Genomic DNA, 16,630 nt, shown 5'->3' on the forward strand with positions numbered 1-16,630 from the left:
GTCTGAATATCAGATTTTCCCTATTTTATCTATCTCTGTACTCTTTACAAAACACATACACTAAATGATAAGTGCATAATGCTTATAGACAGTTGTGACTATTAAAGACAATGTATAGTGCTTGATTTTAGGAATAAGGTTTACTTATTTATGTTTTCCTTGGTTGGGAACCTGCCATGCTGTGTCTCATAACTGTCCTCTCTTCAACTAACCAACCAACCAAAAACCCAAAAGCATAATAGGTTGTGTTTTGAGTCAAAGTTTCCAGAGAAGACAGATCTAAATAATGTACAGCCTACATCTGAGAAGCTATAGGCTGAACAAATTTAAATTCTGAAGGGATTGGCTTGGACAGCCCTCACCCAAATTCTTGCTTCCACAAAGATACGATTCCTAGAGTTTTGTCATCAAAGCAATTCAATCATTTCATCAAATAATTCAAGGTCTGACTTCAATCAGTCTTCCACTAAGAAAAAACTGTGGGAAGAGTCACGCAGGAACTCACATGCCTGTTGGAGTAAAGGACTTAAGCACCTCGGTTTCCCTAGAATAAGCAAGGTTCCAGAAAGTATGGAAGCATAAGACACTAGAGGGGAAAGCTAGAAAGAGTGAGGGAATCCTGAAGCAAAACTTATATTGAGATAAGTTTGGATAAATAAATAAATAATAAATGGATAAATAAGCACAGGGACCTAAAAAGGACGCAGGAGGAAATCAGTGTGACAGATTAAGCCTGGATTCAAAGAATCTTAGAGATGGCTTTCATTCAAACAGTGAGGGAACTGTCTAACATCGTTATGTGAGCGATTAGGCCCATGTCTTTGAGTTCTGAATTTCTCATACCATATGATACTTGGGCCATAGATATATCCACCCATTCCCCCAGTATTAATAGAATCCTACCCCTAGGGATTCCCTTCTATAATGCAGACCCACATTCTGGGGTGGGGGTGAGGTCACAGGACCAATGAATGTGTGCTGTCTTAAGTGTTGTAAGTGTTCCTCTATGTGTATCTCCTTCAATATGTATTTATAGACATGTTTTAAAAATATAAATGTGAGGAGATATGGGGATATATGTATATGTATAGCTGATTCACTTTGTTATACAGCAGAAACTAACATACCATTGTAAAGCAATTATACTCCAATAAAGATGTTAAAAAAAATAAATGCTAAAAAAATATAAATGTGTGTACATATATATATATATATATATATACATATATATAAATTGTGTTTATTGCATACTATTGCTAGAAGCAGTACAGTTTTCCTTTGCACCACAATAATTCCATGAGAAAAGAAGGAAAGGAGGGAGGGAGGGAGGGAGAAGGACTTTGGCCACCCTGAAAAAAATCCAACAGTCAGCAACATAAAAGCACATGGCCCAGACTTTAGGAGAGTCACGCCTGGCACAGCTTTACCGTGATGTAGTAACTGAGCAGACAGTAAATTGGTGTTCAAGTGGTTCCTCTGCTAAGAAATGACAATCACAAGTATGGATGGAAAGTATTTCCATCTTGAAGTGTTTTTAGACAAAATACAGAAACTATTGGTACCAAATGAAATAAAATACAAGAAACACTTTCTCAAGTGGCCTGTCCTTCTCTAATGCCTTCCTAAGCTTTGAAAATATACTTGCTTTTTAAGATCAAGGGCTTTTGTGTGGCTGTGTGAGAGCTGGAAGCAGAAATGGAAGAGACAAGGCCAGGCTGTGGGGAGTTAAGTAAACAGTGACTGATGACATCTTGCTTCTTACATTACCTTGGGGTAAGTCAGTCTGGCAGGTGTTCTGGTTTTGGCCAGGAACCCAGCCAGCTTTTGTTGAAATGGGATTTCAAGAGGAGCCTGATTACTCAGAATTATACTATCTCTCATCCCCAGACTGAGGAAGTTGATGGAGAAGAGGAAGAAAGTAAGAATGGCTTCTTAGAACTGTATTCAACTCATTGTGTGGGAACAGGCTCAACACGAGGGCACTAAACCTGACCCCATCATTTTATCACAGCCGAATCACTCTATCAGGACATCAGGGGAATAAATTAATCCGAATGGACTCCACTGTGTTTCTCTTACGATGTCTGGCTTGATTAAAGAAGTTGGGATGTATTATCCACATAAAAGGTCACCTATTTTGTTTTTCAATTTTCCACAATTCTCCTAAGTAGCAAACAAAGAAATGTGAGGACACATTGAAAGTTTCAAAACTGGCAGTCATTGAAACTGTTCACTGGAATATGACATCTTAGCACAGGTCTGCGTCTCTTTCTTTTTCTTTTTTCTTTACTCTTTTCTCCTTTTTTTTTTTACTCCCCTTCTTTATTCTCCTTCTTTTTTTTTCTCTTTTTTTTTGATGTAAATAATAACTTTGCCAGAGTAGAAATAGCCAATAGTATTAACTAAACACAGGAACTTTGCAAGCAATATTTTATATCCCTATTCTAAAGAACATGTTGGAGTATATGAACTTCAACTCCCCAATGGCTATATATGCCTCATATGCAGTGAAGCAGTTGCCATAGGAACTATTTCCTTTTTATATCTGACATATGAAGCTCTGATTTAAGCCATTAGTGAGGTTCATATGTTTTTTCTCTCTGTTCCACTGTCCCTGAAATAAAACACTCAATGAAAAACTATCACTTAAACAGAATGCAAATATTTCAATGCAATTTCCCCAATGTAGAATGAAGAAGACTGTAAGAGGCTTCTGTGGCCAAATAAGCATGGAAAATTCCAGGTTAAACAAGATCTTATTACAGAACGCACTAGTGCCTTTGATATGCCAGAATGCATTGCCAAACTCTAGGTAGGGACTATAGTAAGCTGTATTTCTCAAACTAACCTAAGCATGGAATTCTTTTTCCACGGGTCATCTGGTGGTGTGAGTGTTTGATTAAACATTCAAACTAGCATGAGAAATGCTAGTTTGAAGACTGTGAACATAGTATTCTAGCTGGCAACAGTATAGAAATATATGCTTAGAACATTTCCTACATTCAATGAAAACCCCTTCACTATACAGATGGTTATGTTCCCAAACCCTGACAAACTTTAAACCTTCTCTGAAACCCCCTTCATTGTTTCCAGCTAAGAGAACAGAACTTGGAGTAGGGAAGAACAACCACAGAGCGACAGTCTTGCCATTTTGAAGAGAGTCCCTATCTACCTCTTCTGAACTGGAGCATAGGTAAAACTTTTCCAAAATCCCTTTCATAGTTGTTTCGCCACCTTCTCCCTCCTGTCCTTCTTCTCCCCTTCTCAAGGATGAGGGATGGCCACATGTGAGACAAGCTGGTGAAGAAAGGGAACCATTCTAACTACTTTTCCCAGGCTCATGGAAATGGTTTCAAGGGGCGACATCTCCTCGCTCTGCAAAGCTACAGCAGAGCTGAGAAGTGCACATATTTCCAGAGCACATGGCCATTCCAGATAAATAGAAAAAGGGAGAGTCTTTTTTAAACTTTGATTACCCACATTAATAATTTATCCAATAAGCATGGTACTAGATTTAGCTGAATAAAATATGGTCCTTGTCTTTGAGAGCAAGGACCATACCTAGAGAAGAATAAGTATTTATGCCCAATAAGGTAAACACTTCATTAAATATATAAAAGAACTTGAGGTACAAAGGACAAATTTGTCAATTTTACCTGGGATGAGAGATGCCAAGAAAAGCTTTCTATAGAAGGCCACACAACCTGAATTTTAGAAGATGAAAAGGTGTCTAAAAGTAGATTTCAAAGATGAGCAGTGTGAGGAAGCCAAGTGAGGAAAAACACAGGGTATAAAAAATCCTTGGGAGTTTGGGATTAGAGTATAGGTTTACAACAGATACATCAGAATGCAAGAATGAATCCATAGGGCAAAAAAGGCTGGGAAAGACAAAATGGGCCAGAACATGGAGGGCTTATGTGACACATACCTGAGTCTGGGCTTTACCCTGGATATTATAGAGCCCTTATACAATTTTAATCAATTCTGAGTTGCGTTTAGGTTGATCATTCTGGTAGCAATAAAGTTCATGGAGAAGAATTTCAAGAACAGAGTGCTCAACAGTGTCAAACACCAGAAAGTGGTCTCATAATTTGAGGACTAAGAAATTCATTTGATTCAGTAATTCATTCATTAGGAGGTTAAGGGTCAGACCTCTGACTCTAATGCATTAAAGGAAGTGAATAGAGGTAAGAGCTGAGAGGAAAAGGCCTAAGATCAAGCATAGTAACCCCAGAAAAACACTTTTATGAGAGAAAGACTAAAAGGAAGATCTTACTCTAAAGTAAGTCTAATCAAAAAAGTATAACTGAGAGAGAAGAAAAAATTGTTGGGCTTCCCTGGTGGTGCAGTGGTTGAGGGTCTGCCTGCCAATGCAGGGGACAGGGTTCGAGTCCTGGTCCAGGAAGATCCCACATGCCGCCCGTATGCAGCAACCAAGGCCCAACGCAGCCAAAAATAATAAAATAAATAAAATTAAAAAAAAAATTGTTCTCATCAATATATAAGTAATGTGCCATTATCTACTATTAGTACAATGTTATTCAATTACCTTACAAAATAAAAATGAAACAGCAGGATTCAAGACATGTGGCTGATCATTAAAAACATTCCTGTGATTTTAAAGTCCTTTTAGGTGTATTATTAAAATGCCCTGCCTATCCTTTCATTTCTGAGTGGATTGAACAAAGGAAAACTAAATTAACCTGGCATTGGATAAGATACCTTGATGGGCTAAGTTTATGTGTGCTACCCTTGGCAGAAATAGGAATTCTCAATCGGTCAGACAAATTGTTATATTTCTGCTCATTTAAATCTGCAATATAGGTTATAGTGTCACATGGAAGAAAGAAAAGATGGGGGAATCTTTCTTTCTGCATCCTACAGCACCAATCAGCCATTTCCCCTGCTCTTTTCAGCTCAGACCCTTGGGAAGGAAACTCTCAGCTACAGGCTAGCTGTCCTTTTCAATCCTGCCTATTCCTTATAACTGGCATCATGGTTGGTGCTACTTTCTAAGAACTCTCCTTGCGTATGTGAGACATACTTCAGTCTGACATCCCCGAGGTTTCCATTTTTTATAAAACCCATAGGTTTTTGACATTTACGCTCAAAACATATGTGCTGGGAAGTAAATGCACACACATGACACACTACTTAAGACACAACAGAAGTAGCCAGAGAATTTTATTTCATCCTGTTTACTGTTACACCCAGAATCTGTTTTCTGTAATTATGAGGGTATAATGAAAATATTTCCTGATCTGCCAAAGATGGTGTCTCAAGAACTCTGAGGGTTGGTGACCTCAGAGAGTTAGACAAAATTAGGTTGGAATCTAAGCTCCTCTCTTCCTCTCAGCAGGTATTTCAACTTCAAGTCTCAGGTTCCTCAATAAGAAACCTGTCCTAAAGATAACAAGAGCGCTTGAAGAATACTGGCAGAACCCGGCCCATAGCAGGCAGTCAATAAAGGGCAATTATCTTCTCCATGGTATTTTGCTTTTCCTTCTTTAAAGATCCTCAAGTCCCATGCCTCAGGCTTCTTATCAGTGAATAAGGAAACTATCAAGGCTTAAGTGTTTTCAAAGACAATTTTCGGGAGGATGACTTATTATCCTAAAATTTTAGATACTACTCAGCAGAATTAAGTGACGCTGTATTTTAAATAAGTGGCTCAGTTTTGAATCTCAAAATGAATTGCAGGACTATAAACTTCCTCGTAGGATTTTTTTTTTTTTTTTTTTGCAGTACGCGGGCCTCTCACTGTTGTGGCCTCTCCCATTGCGGAGCACAGGCTCCAGACGCTCAGGCTCAGCGGCCATGGCTCACGGGCCCAGCCACTCTGCGGCATGTGGGATCTTCCCGGACCGGGGCACGAACCTGTGTCCCCTGCATCGGCAGGCGGACTCTCAATCACTGCGCCACCAGGGAAGCCCCCCTCATAGGATTTTAAAGTAAATTTCAATAACATTGGAATAGGTAAAGGTTAGACTGATCGAAGATTGTACAGAATAAGTTTTGAAGTTCAAAAAAGACCAAGTGTTGATAAGAAACTTGACCAATTTTACTTACTGCATCATCCAGTAAGTTTCCCGTACTCTTTTTTCCAGAAGACTTTGATGAAGGCGAAGGTGAAGGAGAAGGGGCAGAGAGTGTTTCTTCTTGTTCAATTTCTTTTTCCAACTTTATCAAACCAGGAGGCTCCACACCATACCTTTTTAAAAGACACCAGATCAATACACATGCATAAGTTGTAATAATGATACACTTAGCCGTATGTTGCATCCAATTATACCATAGGACCAAACTGCTAACTTTTCAAAACAACATTAACTTTTCTCTGGCATTGAAATAGTATGTTCTTAAATTGGCACCCTTTTAAGCAGGGAAAAACATGCACACCCCCATACATACATACATATATATTTATAGTTACATATACATACGCATATATGTTTATATCTATATATGAACATATAAAGGAATAGATGCATAACATACTAAAAATAAATTAAAATACTCGATATATTAATGAGTCAATAACATGAATTACCATATTAATTTAGTCTTCAGCTTTCAGATTTACTAGCTTTAATGATATTAGTGCTATAATTGAACTCCTATTTTGAATATAAGCTTGTTAAAAATGGAAATAAAATCAGAGAGTCAGAGTCAAGTTGAAAACAGCAATTTCCCCAAATAAATGTCCTTAAATGAATTAACAGAGAAGAAATTCACTCTTATGTGTATATCTTTATGGACCCAGATCAAGGTAGAATGGGTAATACAGTACATTGGTTATGCTTTTAAGACCAACATAATGAAAGCATGTACAGTATTACCGAGGAAGAAAATGAATAAAGAAACAAAAAATAATTTAGAATAACAATATGTTAAAAATTATGTGTTGTAAATTGTAAATGCCACAGCAGTTCAAAGACAGAGATGTAGTTGTTAAGAGCATTCTAATCTCCCATATTTTTCTTAGGCTAAGTTTAAATTTGGTTTGGTTTCCTAGATGCATATCAATTGTACCTAAGTGAAGGAGGCCAAAGATAATTCCAGAATTTGAGAATTGGGAAGGATCTTTGGGTTCATGTAGTTATACCCTTTCATTTTTACAGAATAAATAAAACAGATCCAGAGGAAATATAGAACGAGCTAGGAATAGAATAAAGATGCAAATCTAGGTTTTCTTACTTCAGGTTTTCTCTGACATTTTAATCAGGTGATCACGTGTTAGAAAGAAGAGGAAAAAGTCACTTGGAAATTTTTTCAAAATAGGCTGTGGACTACCTACAAAATAAATAACCTATATAGAGAGAATAAATATGTTGGCAATATGTCTAATACCTTAGAGTGAGTGAATAGTATATTAAAACATCATTAAATGTAAAAGCTTAGGTTATCGTCATCCTGTTCTAAGGGCTTGTTATTTTAACTGACATCATCACACACGTCAGGTGGCCTTTGAGAGCTGGAAAACTTATATCAGAATTCAGTACAAAACAGTGTAAGCTGGCACAACTCAAATAATAATCGCTGCTTTGCTAACTGCCTCTAGTGAACAGAGTAATTTTTAGTTACATAAATCATTAGCTAAAAGACTTTAGGCACTATTTATCACATTTCAAACCTTTTATACAGATTAGCCAGTTAACAGGACATTTGTAGAAACATGCAATAGACCACAGACTCTATAACAGTAGAGACTGTCTGATTCACAGCATACCTAGCAGCCAGTGTAGATCATGGCACACAATAGATACTTAATAGCTACTTTTTTTGAATGCAAAAAATTTCCATATTCTCATATAACAATGAGTTCAGGCTCCAAAGATGAATTAGATTTCATTGTTTTGGACCTTTAAATGCATATCACTTTAATAAAACATACCGACATTAAATGTAAATAAGTGTTTTACCCCCCAAGAATGTTCTTCTAGAAAACTCTAAACCCTATTCAAAACTAAAATACATTTTTAACTTTCTAGCACTCATTAATTACACTTAACTCAACCCAGCATCTCATTACTGTTGACAAGTACCAGTAATATTCACTTGAAGATTTGGGTATCATTCTTCCCTGAGGCAGACTTGAGCTAACTATGCCATTAACCTACTCTTTAAATTTAGCAAATCACTTAACCTCTAAGAGTCTGTTTTCTCTCAGGAAAACACAGATGAAAGTGGCCTGTCCTAGAGGTCTGATGTAGCAGGAGAGAGAGAGAGGGAGGGAGGGGAGGAGGGAGGAAGAAGAAAGTTAAAAGAGCAACTGTTACTGAACGTCTTCCATGTGTCTGGAACTTCTGGGCATCTTGACGTACATTATTTCTGAGTCTCAGTTTTAGTTCACTGTAAAATGCAAGTTCTAATTCCTGTGTTTTAATACAGTTAGAAGGAATTAAAACAGTATCCATTACACTCCCAGTACAGTGTCTGACACATGGCACCATCTCTGAGACGGCTGTTGATAACTGATGTATCAAAGCTTGCACAACCAGGAAACTGCAGCATTGAGGTCCTTTTGCCAACGTTTTAACTTCTTAAAATATACCACCCAATGAAATTATGTAACAGCCTCAAAATTAAGATGTAGTGTTATTACTATTGTTATATTATTACTATTGTTGGTATCCTTTACAAAAAAACTCACCATAGGCTTTCTTTAAATTAATTTTCCTAGAATTGTAGGATGGCAGGAATATGTTGGTGCTGGAGCATAGCAGAACAAGTTATAAATTCATTTTTGCTGCTAACTCGCTGGATGAACTTCAACAGGCAACCCTTTTTAATTCCTCTAGACTTACGTGAATTCTTAGTTCCAACAGGGTATAACATTTTGCTACATTTAATGTTCTCAAGATAATAACATAAACTGGGCAGTGAAGCTAGAGGAATTTAACATGCTAGAATTCACAGCCAATTAAAAGTCAATCATAAATGAAAACATCATATTTGAAAGTATAAATTGGGTCAATTGGAAAATATGATTTCATTTGTAATTGTAGGTGGATTCATGCCACCTTTCAGGAGCAGGCTGGTTGGGTTGCACAATTTTTTCTTTTTCTTTTTTTTTTTTAACAAAGTGAAATAAGAAATATGTTATTAAAGTAACAACAAGCTCCACTCCATGTTGAATACAAAACAAAATTTGAATGAAGTTGGTAACAAAGTCATACATGGAAAACTTTGCCCTGGAGATTTTTCTTTATCTGGGAATGCTGAAAATTAGCTATGCCACTACATAGAAAATCAACACTAAGCACCAAATTTCTGCTTATATTGGCCTTTGAATACTTCAAGCTGCTTAAGGTACAGTCAGCCAGTCCTGAAATACACACTTCAATATGATTCATTGGCTTCCTGTCTGTCTGGAGGTGTCAACAGTCTGTAAATCACGAAATTCCCCTTGGGTTGGGGGCCTGCACCTGAAGCCAGCTTAGTCACCAGTAGGTCTTTTTTCTGCTCTCCAAAAGGCTGCTTCATTCTGGTTTCCATGATTAACTGTATACCACTCTACATTTTGATTTTGTTTATAAGGTTTTCAAAAATTTATAGTGTTTTCTATTCTTGTCCAACTACAAGATTTCAAAGCTTTGCGGGAGAAGGGGCAACTGTTGCTTTCAAACTGAATAAGGGTAAACTAAAGATAGCAAGAAGGCTGAATCCACTAAAACCAAATCTTTGCATCTGTATACCCCAGTGATGTGAAAGTAGGGGGGATACTGAAAGGGCAATATCATATTATAAATTTTTTGGTCTCATTTCAAAAATGCATAGTGCTAGGGAAATGGTCTTATGGTTAATAACTTTATGATGAGATCTTAGAAGGGACTTTTCATTTTTCTGGCACAGGATATAGCTTTTGAGATTGGTCTAGATGAAATAATTGAGCCCCTAAACTAAGCCCTGAACTAGAAAATTTACTCAAACTATTTACTAGACTATAATTTTCAAAGAAAAGACATCTGGAGCCTATTTTACTAGAGTTGGAGGGATAAAGTTTAGAAAATCCCCCTTCTTAAGGCATACAACAGATAGTTTATAGATTCTTACAAGATGGTTTTTGCCCCATTTTCTATTCTGTTTTAAAGTTATTTAAAGATAGATTTAAATTTGGATGGAAATTTCACTCATATGAAAACAAATTTTATTCTTAGCAGTCAGAGTCAAGCTCTTTAAATAGGATGAGTTAATTAATAAGCCTTGTATAAGAATATTTTCTTTTAAGTAACATTTCATTAAGGCATGGATTAAAATAGGAGACTAACAAAAATATTCACAAAGTATATTTCTTTTGAATGGTCATAAATTTTGTTGAAAATGAAGAAAACACTCAAAAATAAAAATATAAAAAGCTTCCCTCTGATGTTGACTATTCATCATCACAGCCCCAAACCAAAATATCAAAAGGTTTTTTTAGTTTTATCATAAAGCTAATCTTAATTCTGCAGTCTTAAAAAAGGTTGAATTCATAGTAACCTTTTTTAAACAATGAATATCAAAGCACCCTCATTAAAAAGATCTTTTTATTGACCTGTTTTTGCTGAATGTTTTATTTCGCAGAAGACAAACATGCATATTTTACACACAGAAACTGACATGGTTTCTGAAATATTAACAGAGGGATTTCACTCTCCAGTGATGACAGCTCTGTTTAGTTGAAAATAAAAGCAAGTTTCACCCATGAGAACAAAAATAAGTGGTCTCATTCTCCCACCCCACAGCTCTCAAAGGAGCTTCACGGAGTGTTCCCAGGCAAAAGAATACAGCAGGGAATTGGAAATATTTAGTGAATCATTTCTAAAGTGATGTTGATGCTTTTAAGATGACATCTATGTAAATTTGAGAAATAAATGTTTAGAATCAAGTGTAAAGAAACATCATCTATCAGTGGAAAAAACACAAAACTTGCAAGGTTGTATTAGGATTTTGTTATGGTCAAACTTCATCTGCTGTGTGTACAAATTAATGTGATTCTTGAGAGCTCTCCAAATACCACTTCTGGTTTTGTCTCATGCTGTCTTAATTCAATAATTCAATAGCTCTGTCTTAATTCAACTCCATAGAGGAGTACAGGGAGGAGGAAGCACACATACAATGATCTAGATAAAGGTTTAATATATCTAAAGAAAAAATCAGGAGTAAAATAAGATGGAATGATGAATTTCCCTTTTTTCCTTCAACGATTATGCTTCAACACAGGGCTAAGGTAGTGATGTTTGGGTTTATTGGGTTACTGTTTTTAAAGCACAATTGAACTTCCATTAAAATTTTGATAAAATCTTCAAATGTGTACAGAGAGAAATTTAAATCGATTTATACTTAAATGTTCAATCTATCCATTTGGCATTCAGCTGTTTAACCTTATGCTGCACACAAAAGTGATGCCCTGAATAATCTGTTAGCATATTTTTTTCTTTTTCATGGTAAGTGTGCAATACTTGACATCACTTAAGTAGGTGAAGAAGATAAAAGGCAAAATTTACAAATTGAATATTGTAATGTATTGTCTTAATCCTTAGATCACTGCGTTGTGAAATTAGTAATTTTCTTTTGTAATGTGAATAATCTCTGCTTTTATCACATGGTCATAAAGTGAGGTCAGAAATGTAGCCACCCATTCTTATTACTAATAATAATAATAATGATGATGATGATGATGATAATAAAGAAGGCAGCGGAAACTTTTGGAGGTGATACACATATTTATGGCATAGATTGTGGTGACGGTTTCATAAATGTATACTTATATCCAAACGCATCAAGTGGTTTGTATTAAATATGTACAGCGTTTTTTGTATGTCAACCGTATCTCAATAAAGTGGCTTAAAAAAAAAAAAATCGGGCTTCCCTGGTGGTGCAGTGGTTGAGAGTCCGCCTGCCGACACAGGGGACACGGGTTCGTGCCCCGGTCCGCGAAGATCCCACATGTCGCGGAGCGGCTGGGCCCATGAGCCATGGCCGCTGAGCCTGCGCGTCTGGAGCCTGTGCTCCGCAACGGGAGAGGCCACAACAGTGAGAGGCCTGCGTACCACAAAAAAAAGAAAAAAAAAGAAATGGAGCAACCCAGAATCTCAGTTTTAAAATATTTGGGGAAAAACACACACAAAGCACTTCATATAATGCTTCACCTTCAAACTGACCAGGCCATTATGATTCCCTTTCATTAACCAAGATATTAATTTGTTTTATATACGATGGCAAGGTGCAATTCATGACAGACTCAGTAGCAGGAGGAAAGGTGATTCCTACGGGAATTTTGTCATTGGATAGCATGCCTTCTCCTTTGATGACTTGTCATAGTTAAAATGTTTAGTTCAGCAAGATTCCTAACAGTGTTCAGATAATAAAGAGTATAATTACAAAAAATAAAATAAATCCAGAAAATAGGTAAATAATGTACACCAAGCAAGAGGAAATGACAACTCCCAGCTAATTCTGTAGATAGCGCCACTCCTTTTTACCTCTATCACAACTTTCAGAATCATGATGCCTGTTTGATCCACATATTTAGGTTATCAAAGCACCAAAATAGAATCTGGCATTTCAGAATATTCTAATGATATAATTAAAATAACCAAGTAAACAAAAAGTTTTCTGCCTAATCTCCTATTACCCAGGAACTCTAGACAATCTTTCTTTTACTCTAGCATTTCAGGGGCAGCAGCTCATTTACTGAGATTTTACTTTGTGTGTATTCCTCCCTCCTGTATTTTTAATATCACCTTTCTTAGGGGATATCTGCTGAGCCCAAGGACTCAAGGCTGAGTCCTTTGACTCATAGCTGTTTGTCCTGCAGGTCAGAAGGCTTAAGCATGGTAGAGGAGTGGCTTAGCGGAGTCCTAAAAGCAATAGGTACCTTTGTCTCGCTCCCTCTCAGAACCCAAGAAAGTGACAGCATTGAAGGGGAATGGGGTCCTAAGAAACAGTCAGATACTATGAACTATCCCTGAGTAGTAGAGACCTGAGTGGTCAGAAGACAAGGGGACCCTCTCCAGAGGCTGTCACACAATATAGCTGGGAAAGGTGTGGGAGCAAGTAGGGACATCCCTAAATGTCTCAAATTGAATTTTTTCACTCCTTATTGAGTGGAGCCTCATTCTTATTTAATTCAAATTTTTAAAAATTAAAACAATCTCTCTCATCCAATTATTATGATAAAGTAAAATCCATACCTGATGAACAATTTGTTAAGATTATGTTGACTATGATGTTTTAAAGAACTTGGGGTTACTTCTGATTACAGTGAATTTTCCACTGGCTCAAAAAAAGGGCTATTCATTGGCAACAAGTTTTCTACCCATTGCTGTAATTTGCTGATGTGCTCACCTTGTCTTTTCTTTTCTTTATAGCTCTCCCTTTGAGAATTAACACCCAGAGCAAACTCTTACTTTGTCTTATTGGTTCATCTGATCTCAATGCTAGAAGTATAATCAGATCTGGATGAGAAATGAATTCTAATTAATTCTGAAGTTTTATTTTGCATCAAGATCTATTGAAACATTTATATCTTCATTTATAATTCTTTGGGCTTTATAAAACTGTCAGAAGCCTTGTTTGAGGATTTACAATGTAATAAGGAGAAGACATGAAACCAAATCAAGTCAGCTGAGCTAATAAAGTCCCTTCTCCTGCTTATTTAGCTACAGTTATGATTTCTACAATTACTTCTTGTTTTTCTTTTCTAGAAAAAAAAGATTCCAAAGATATCTCTACATATGAAGGATAATATTCTATCTTTTTCCAATCAAATTATGGAGAATAATTTTAAAACTATCCATCCACTCAGGAGTAGAAACCAAAAGAGTTGAGGGATGAGATGTTAAATGGGGAAAATGAGGAAAAAGGAACAAAAGAAGAGGCTGAAAATTATTAAAGAGTAAACAGGAAGAGAGGGGTGAAGGAGCTGAGAAAGAGAGAGAGTAATGGGAATAGACTTTCCACTAAGGAAAGCATAATTGTCACATACAATTTCATGTACAAGATCCTCCCCAGCCTCCCAAGAAAGAGTTGCAAGGAAAATGTATTCAATTAAAGGATATTTAGAAAATGCTTAAACACAGTGACTTTGACGATAAGGCCACGATGTTAAGAATATTGGTGGTCCACTGTTTTAGTTTGAACAATTGCTCTCAAGATGTTTATACTGATCATATTTGAAGGAGTTGCTTCTCAACACCTAGGTTAAACATCAGCGATGAAAAGGCAGCAAGCTTCTCAGCTGCTTGGATGCTGAGATGGTCAAGTCTTAAGTAGCGGCAGTAGTATGACCTACCTGGCTGCAATCCGGCCAAGCTCCAGCAAACAGAGACACACTTCTCTGGGTTGCTTGTGGAGGACTGAAAGACAAGACAAAGGTGGACACCTTTACAATAGAAAGGACAGTAAAGCAGCTCAATGGGGAGCAGGATGGACTCCCTCATCGCTCATGGTCCCAGTAAATGAGCTAGTCTTCATTCTGATATTCATAGAAACCATCCTATCCCACAGTACAGTTAGCTTTACTAAAGTCCTAAAGCAGTTTTCAAAACTCTTTGCCCAACTTCCTCCCTAAAAGCCATGAGTCTCAGGAATCCCACCCTGAAAATATTTTCTTCAATTAGTTAATATTTGTAAGTCAATATTGGAAACACATGTAGCTATAATTATGATATAAATAGTTGATGGATTACTTAAAAACAGACAGCAAACATAAGACTATGAAGCAAAGTCTGGTCTTTTAAAAATCCTAACTCTATCTTCACCAGTGATTTTAGCAGAAATAATGCAACGAATAAGGATTAAAAATTACACATCACGGTCCTTTGTTATCCTCCAAACAATAATGTCAAGTGAGCCCTCTGAAACTTGATGTCTTCTCCTAATGAAATTTGATTAAATGATACTTTAGAAAGAAACACTTTCAACGGACTGAATTCTGTAAATATGTACAAATATATACCATCAGCCAGTTTTGCCCATAAAATGAGCAAATTAGAAGATGGTTCTTTGCCTTGATATTTCTTTTCTAATATAATATGATTACTTAATAAAGCTGCTTTATCAATTGCTCTGGACACATTCAGTAATGTTGACAAATCATACTTGCATTTGTCGAGCCTACCAGAGGAGTATGTACTGCTTATACTTTTTTCTTTTTAAACTAAGATTAGAGAATTTTTAAAATGTTATTATATACAGCACCTAACAACAGATATTGGGGGGAAAAGATTGAATTGAGAATGGTCTTTACATAGACACAATATCCTGATAAAAGAAAATACTAGCTTATTGATAAACATTAAGAAAAATAGCAATATTGCTTCAATTCTTAAACATAGAATTTTATAGTAATTTAATTTCCCAGCTTTATTCTATTCCCCCCACTTAAATATCTAATTCCTTCTCTCCACAGGTTATGGCGATGGCAATATCTGCCACTGACGCCAGAATGGAATTTGTTGGGAGTGTGTGGTGAATAGAAAAATACATTTACTTAGATTATAAAAGTATATGATTTCACTTGTCTTTAAACAAACAAAAATGTATTATCTTGCTATAAAATGTCATCTTTAAAGCTTTTAAAATAAGTTCTAATATCATCAGCAATGTTCATTAAAATAGAATTGATTATGGGAAATCTGAATTACAGAATCCTTCCATTCTTGGTAATATAAATTTGAGTTTCAGCTAACGCTTAGTGAATTGTCATAAAATCCAGGTTGGGGAAGTCTAAAATTACTTTTAACTAAAGGGCCTTAAAGCAAAGATATTTACTACCTCCAATTTCAAGTGTACCATTAGCTGACTCTGGCTAAATGATACAACTTTCGATATATTAAATCGACTTCAGTGCAATGAAATGTACGGACTGTAATATCACATAGGCACCAAATTCAAACAGAGAATAACAAAAATCATAAAACAAAAGCAAACAAATGAAAATCAATCTTCTTGTCTAGATAATCAGTTTCTTCTGATTTGGACTTTTTTTATCCTGTCCATGGTACAAAATAACAAACAGGAAAAAGGAATACATGAAAGCTGAAGTGAAGAAGATGTTTAAGGCCCTGCTAATACCCTCATCTTCAGTGAAAGCTGTGTGAAGCAAGTAGCTAAAGCTCAAGGAGACTTGGATACAATCTCAGGCATTTTGTGATGGAAACAGTGTTAAAATATGAAAATTATTAGTGAACTGACCAAACTGTGCCAATATGCAGTCAACACCAACTCTAAAAGGCAACACCTGACTCAACTATCATGATTCTTTAATCAACGTATTGTACTTAATTTGAGAGTATGTAAGAATTGGAAGTAAATACCAATAGATACATTCAATGGAAAATAAAATTCATTCTGAAGAAAACAGTAATGTGGGTAATGTAAGAAAGACAATGTGATATGTACGATGCATTGCTATTGTGTATTCAGCTATCAATTTAAAACAGCCTTTGCATGCCAACACTAAAATATTGAATCTACCATGGACTCATTAGAAAATCAATTTGGCAAACCGAAAAGTAACTGCATGATTCTCCTTTTTATATCCTTAACAGAACCAGCTTATAAAATTTAAGACAAATAAACATCTCACTCAGCATCATTCCTTAGGAAAATGATAATAGAAAGATGATGTTTTACTTCCCAG

The 16,630-nt window shown here is 36.1% G+C and overlaps 1 protein-coding gene across 1 annotated transcript in view; it reads right to left on the reverse strand.

The window, feature by feature from the left end:
• GAS2 (growth arrest specific 2) overlaps positions 1 to 16,630 on the reverse strand; it is a 158,347-nt gene that overhangs the window by 52,478 nt on the left and 89,239 nt on the right. The window contains exons 5-6 of the mRNA XM_079929755.1: positions 14,279 to 14,342; positions 6,070 to 6,211 (exon numbers count right to left, since the gene is read on the reverse strand). Coding sequence (XP_079785881.1) covers positions 6,070 to 6,211; positions 14,279 to 14,342 — 206 coding nt within the window. The remainder of the gene's footprint in view (positions 1 to 6,069; positions 6,212 to 14,278; positions 14,343 to 16,630) is intronic.

This window comes from Stenella coeruleoalba (genome assembly GCF_951394435.1).
Source record: "Stenella coeruleoalba genome assembly, chromosome: 8".
NCBI lineage: Eukaryota > Metazoa > Chordata > Mammalia > Artiodactyla > Delphinidae > Stenella > Stenella coeruleoalba.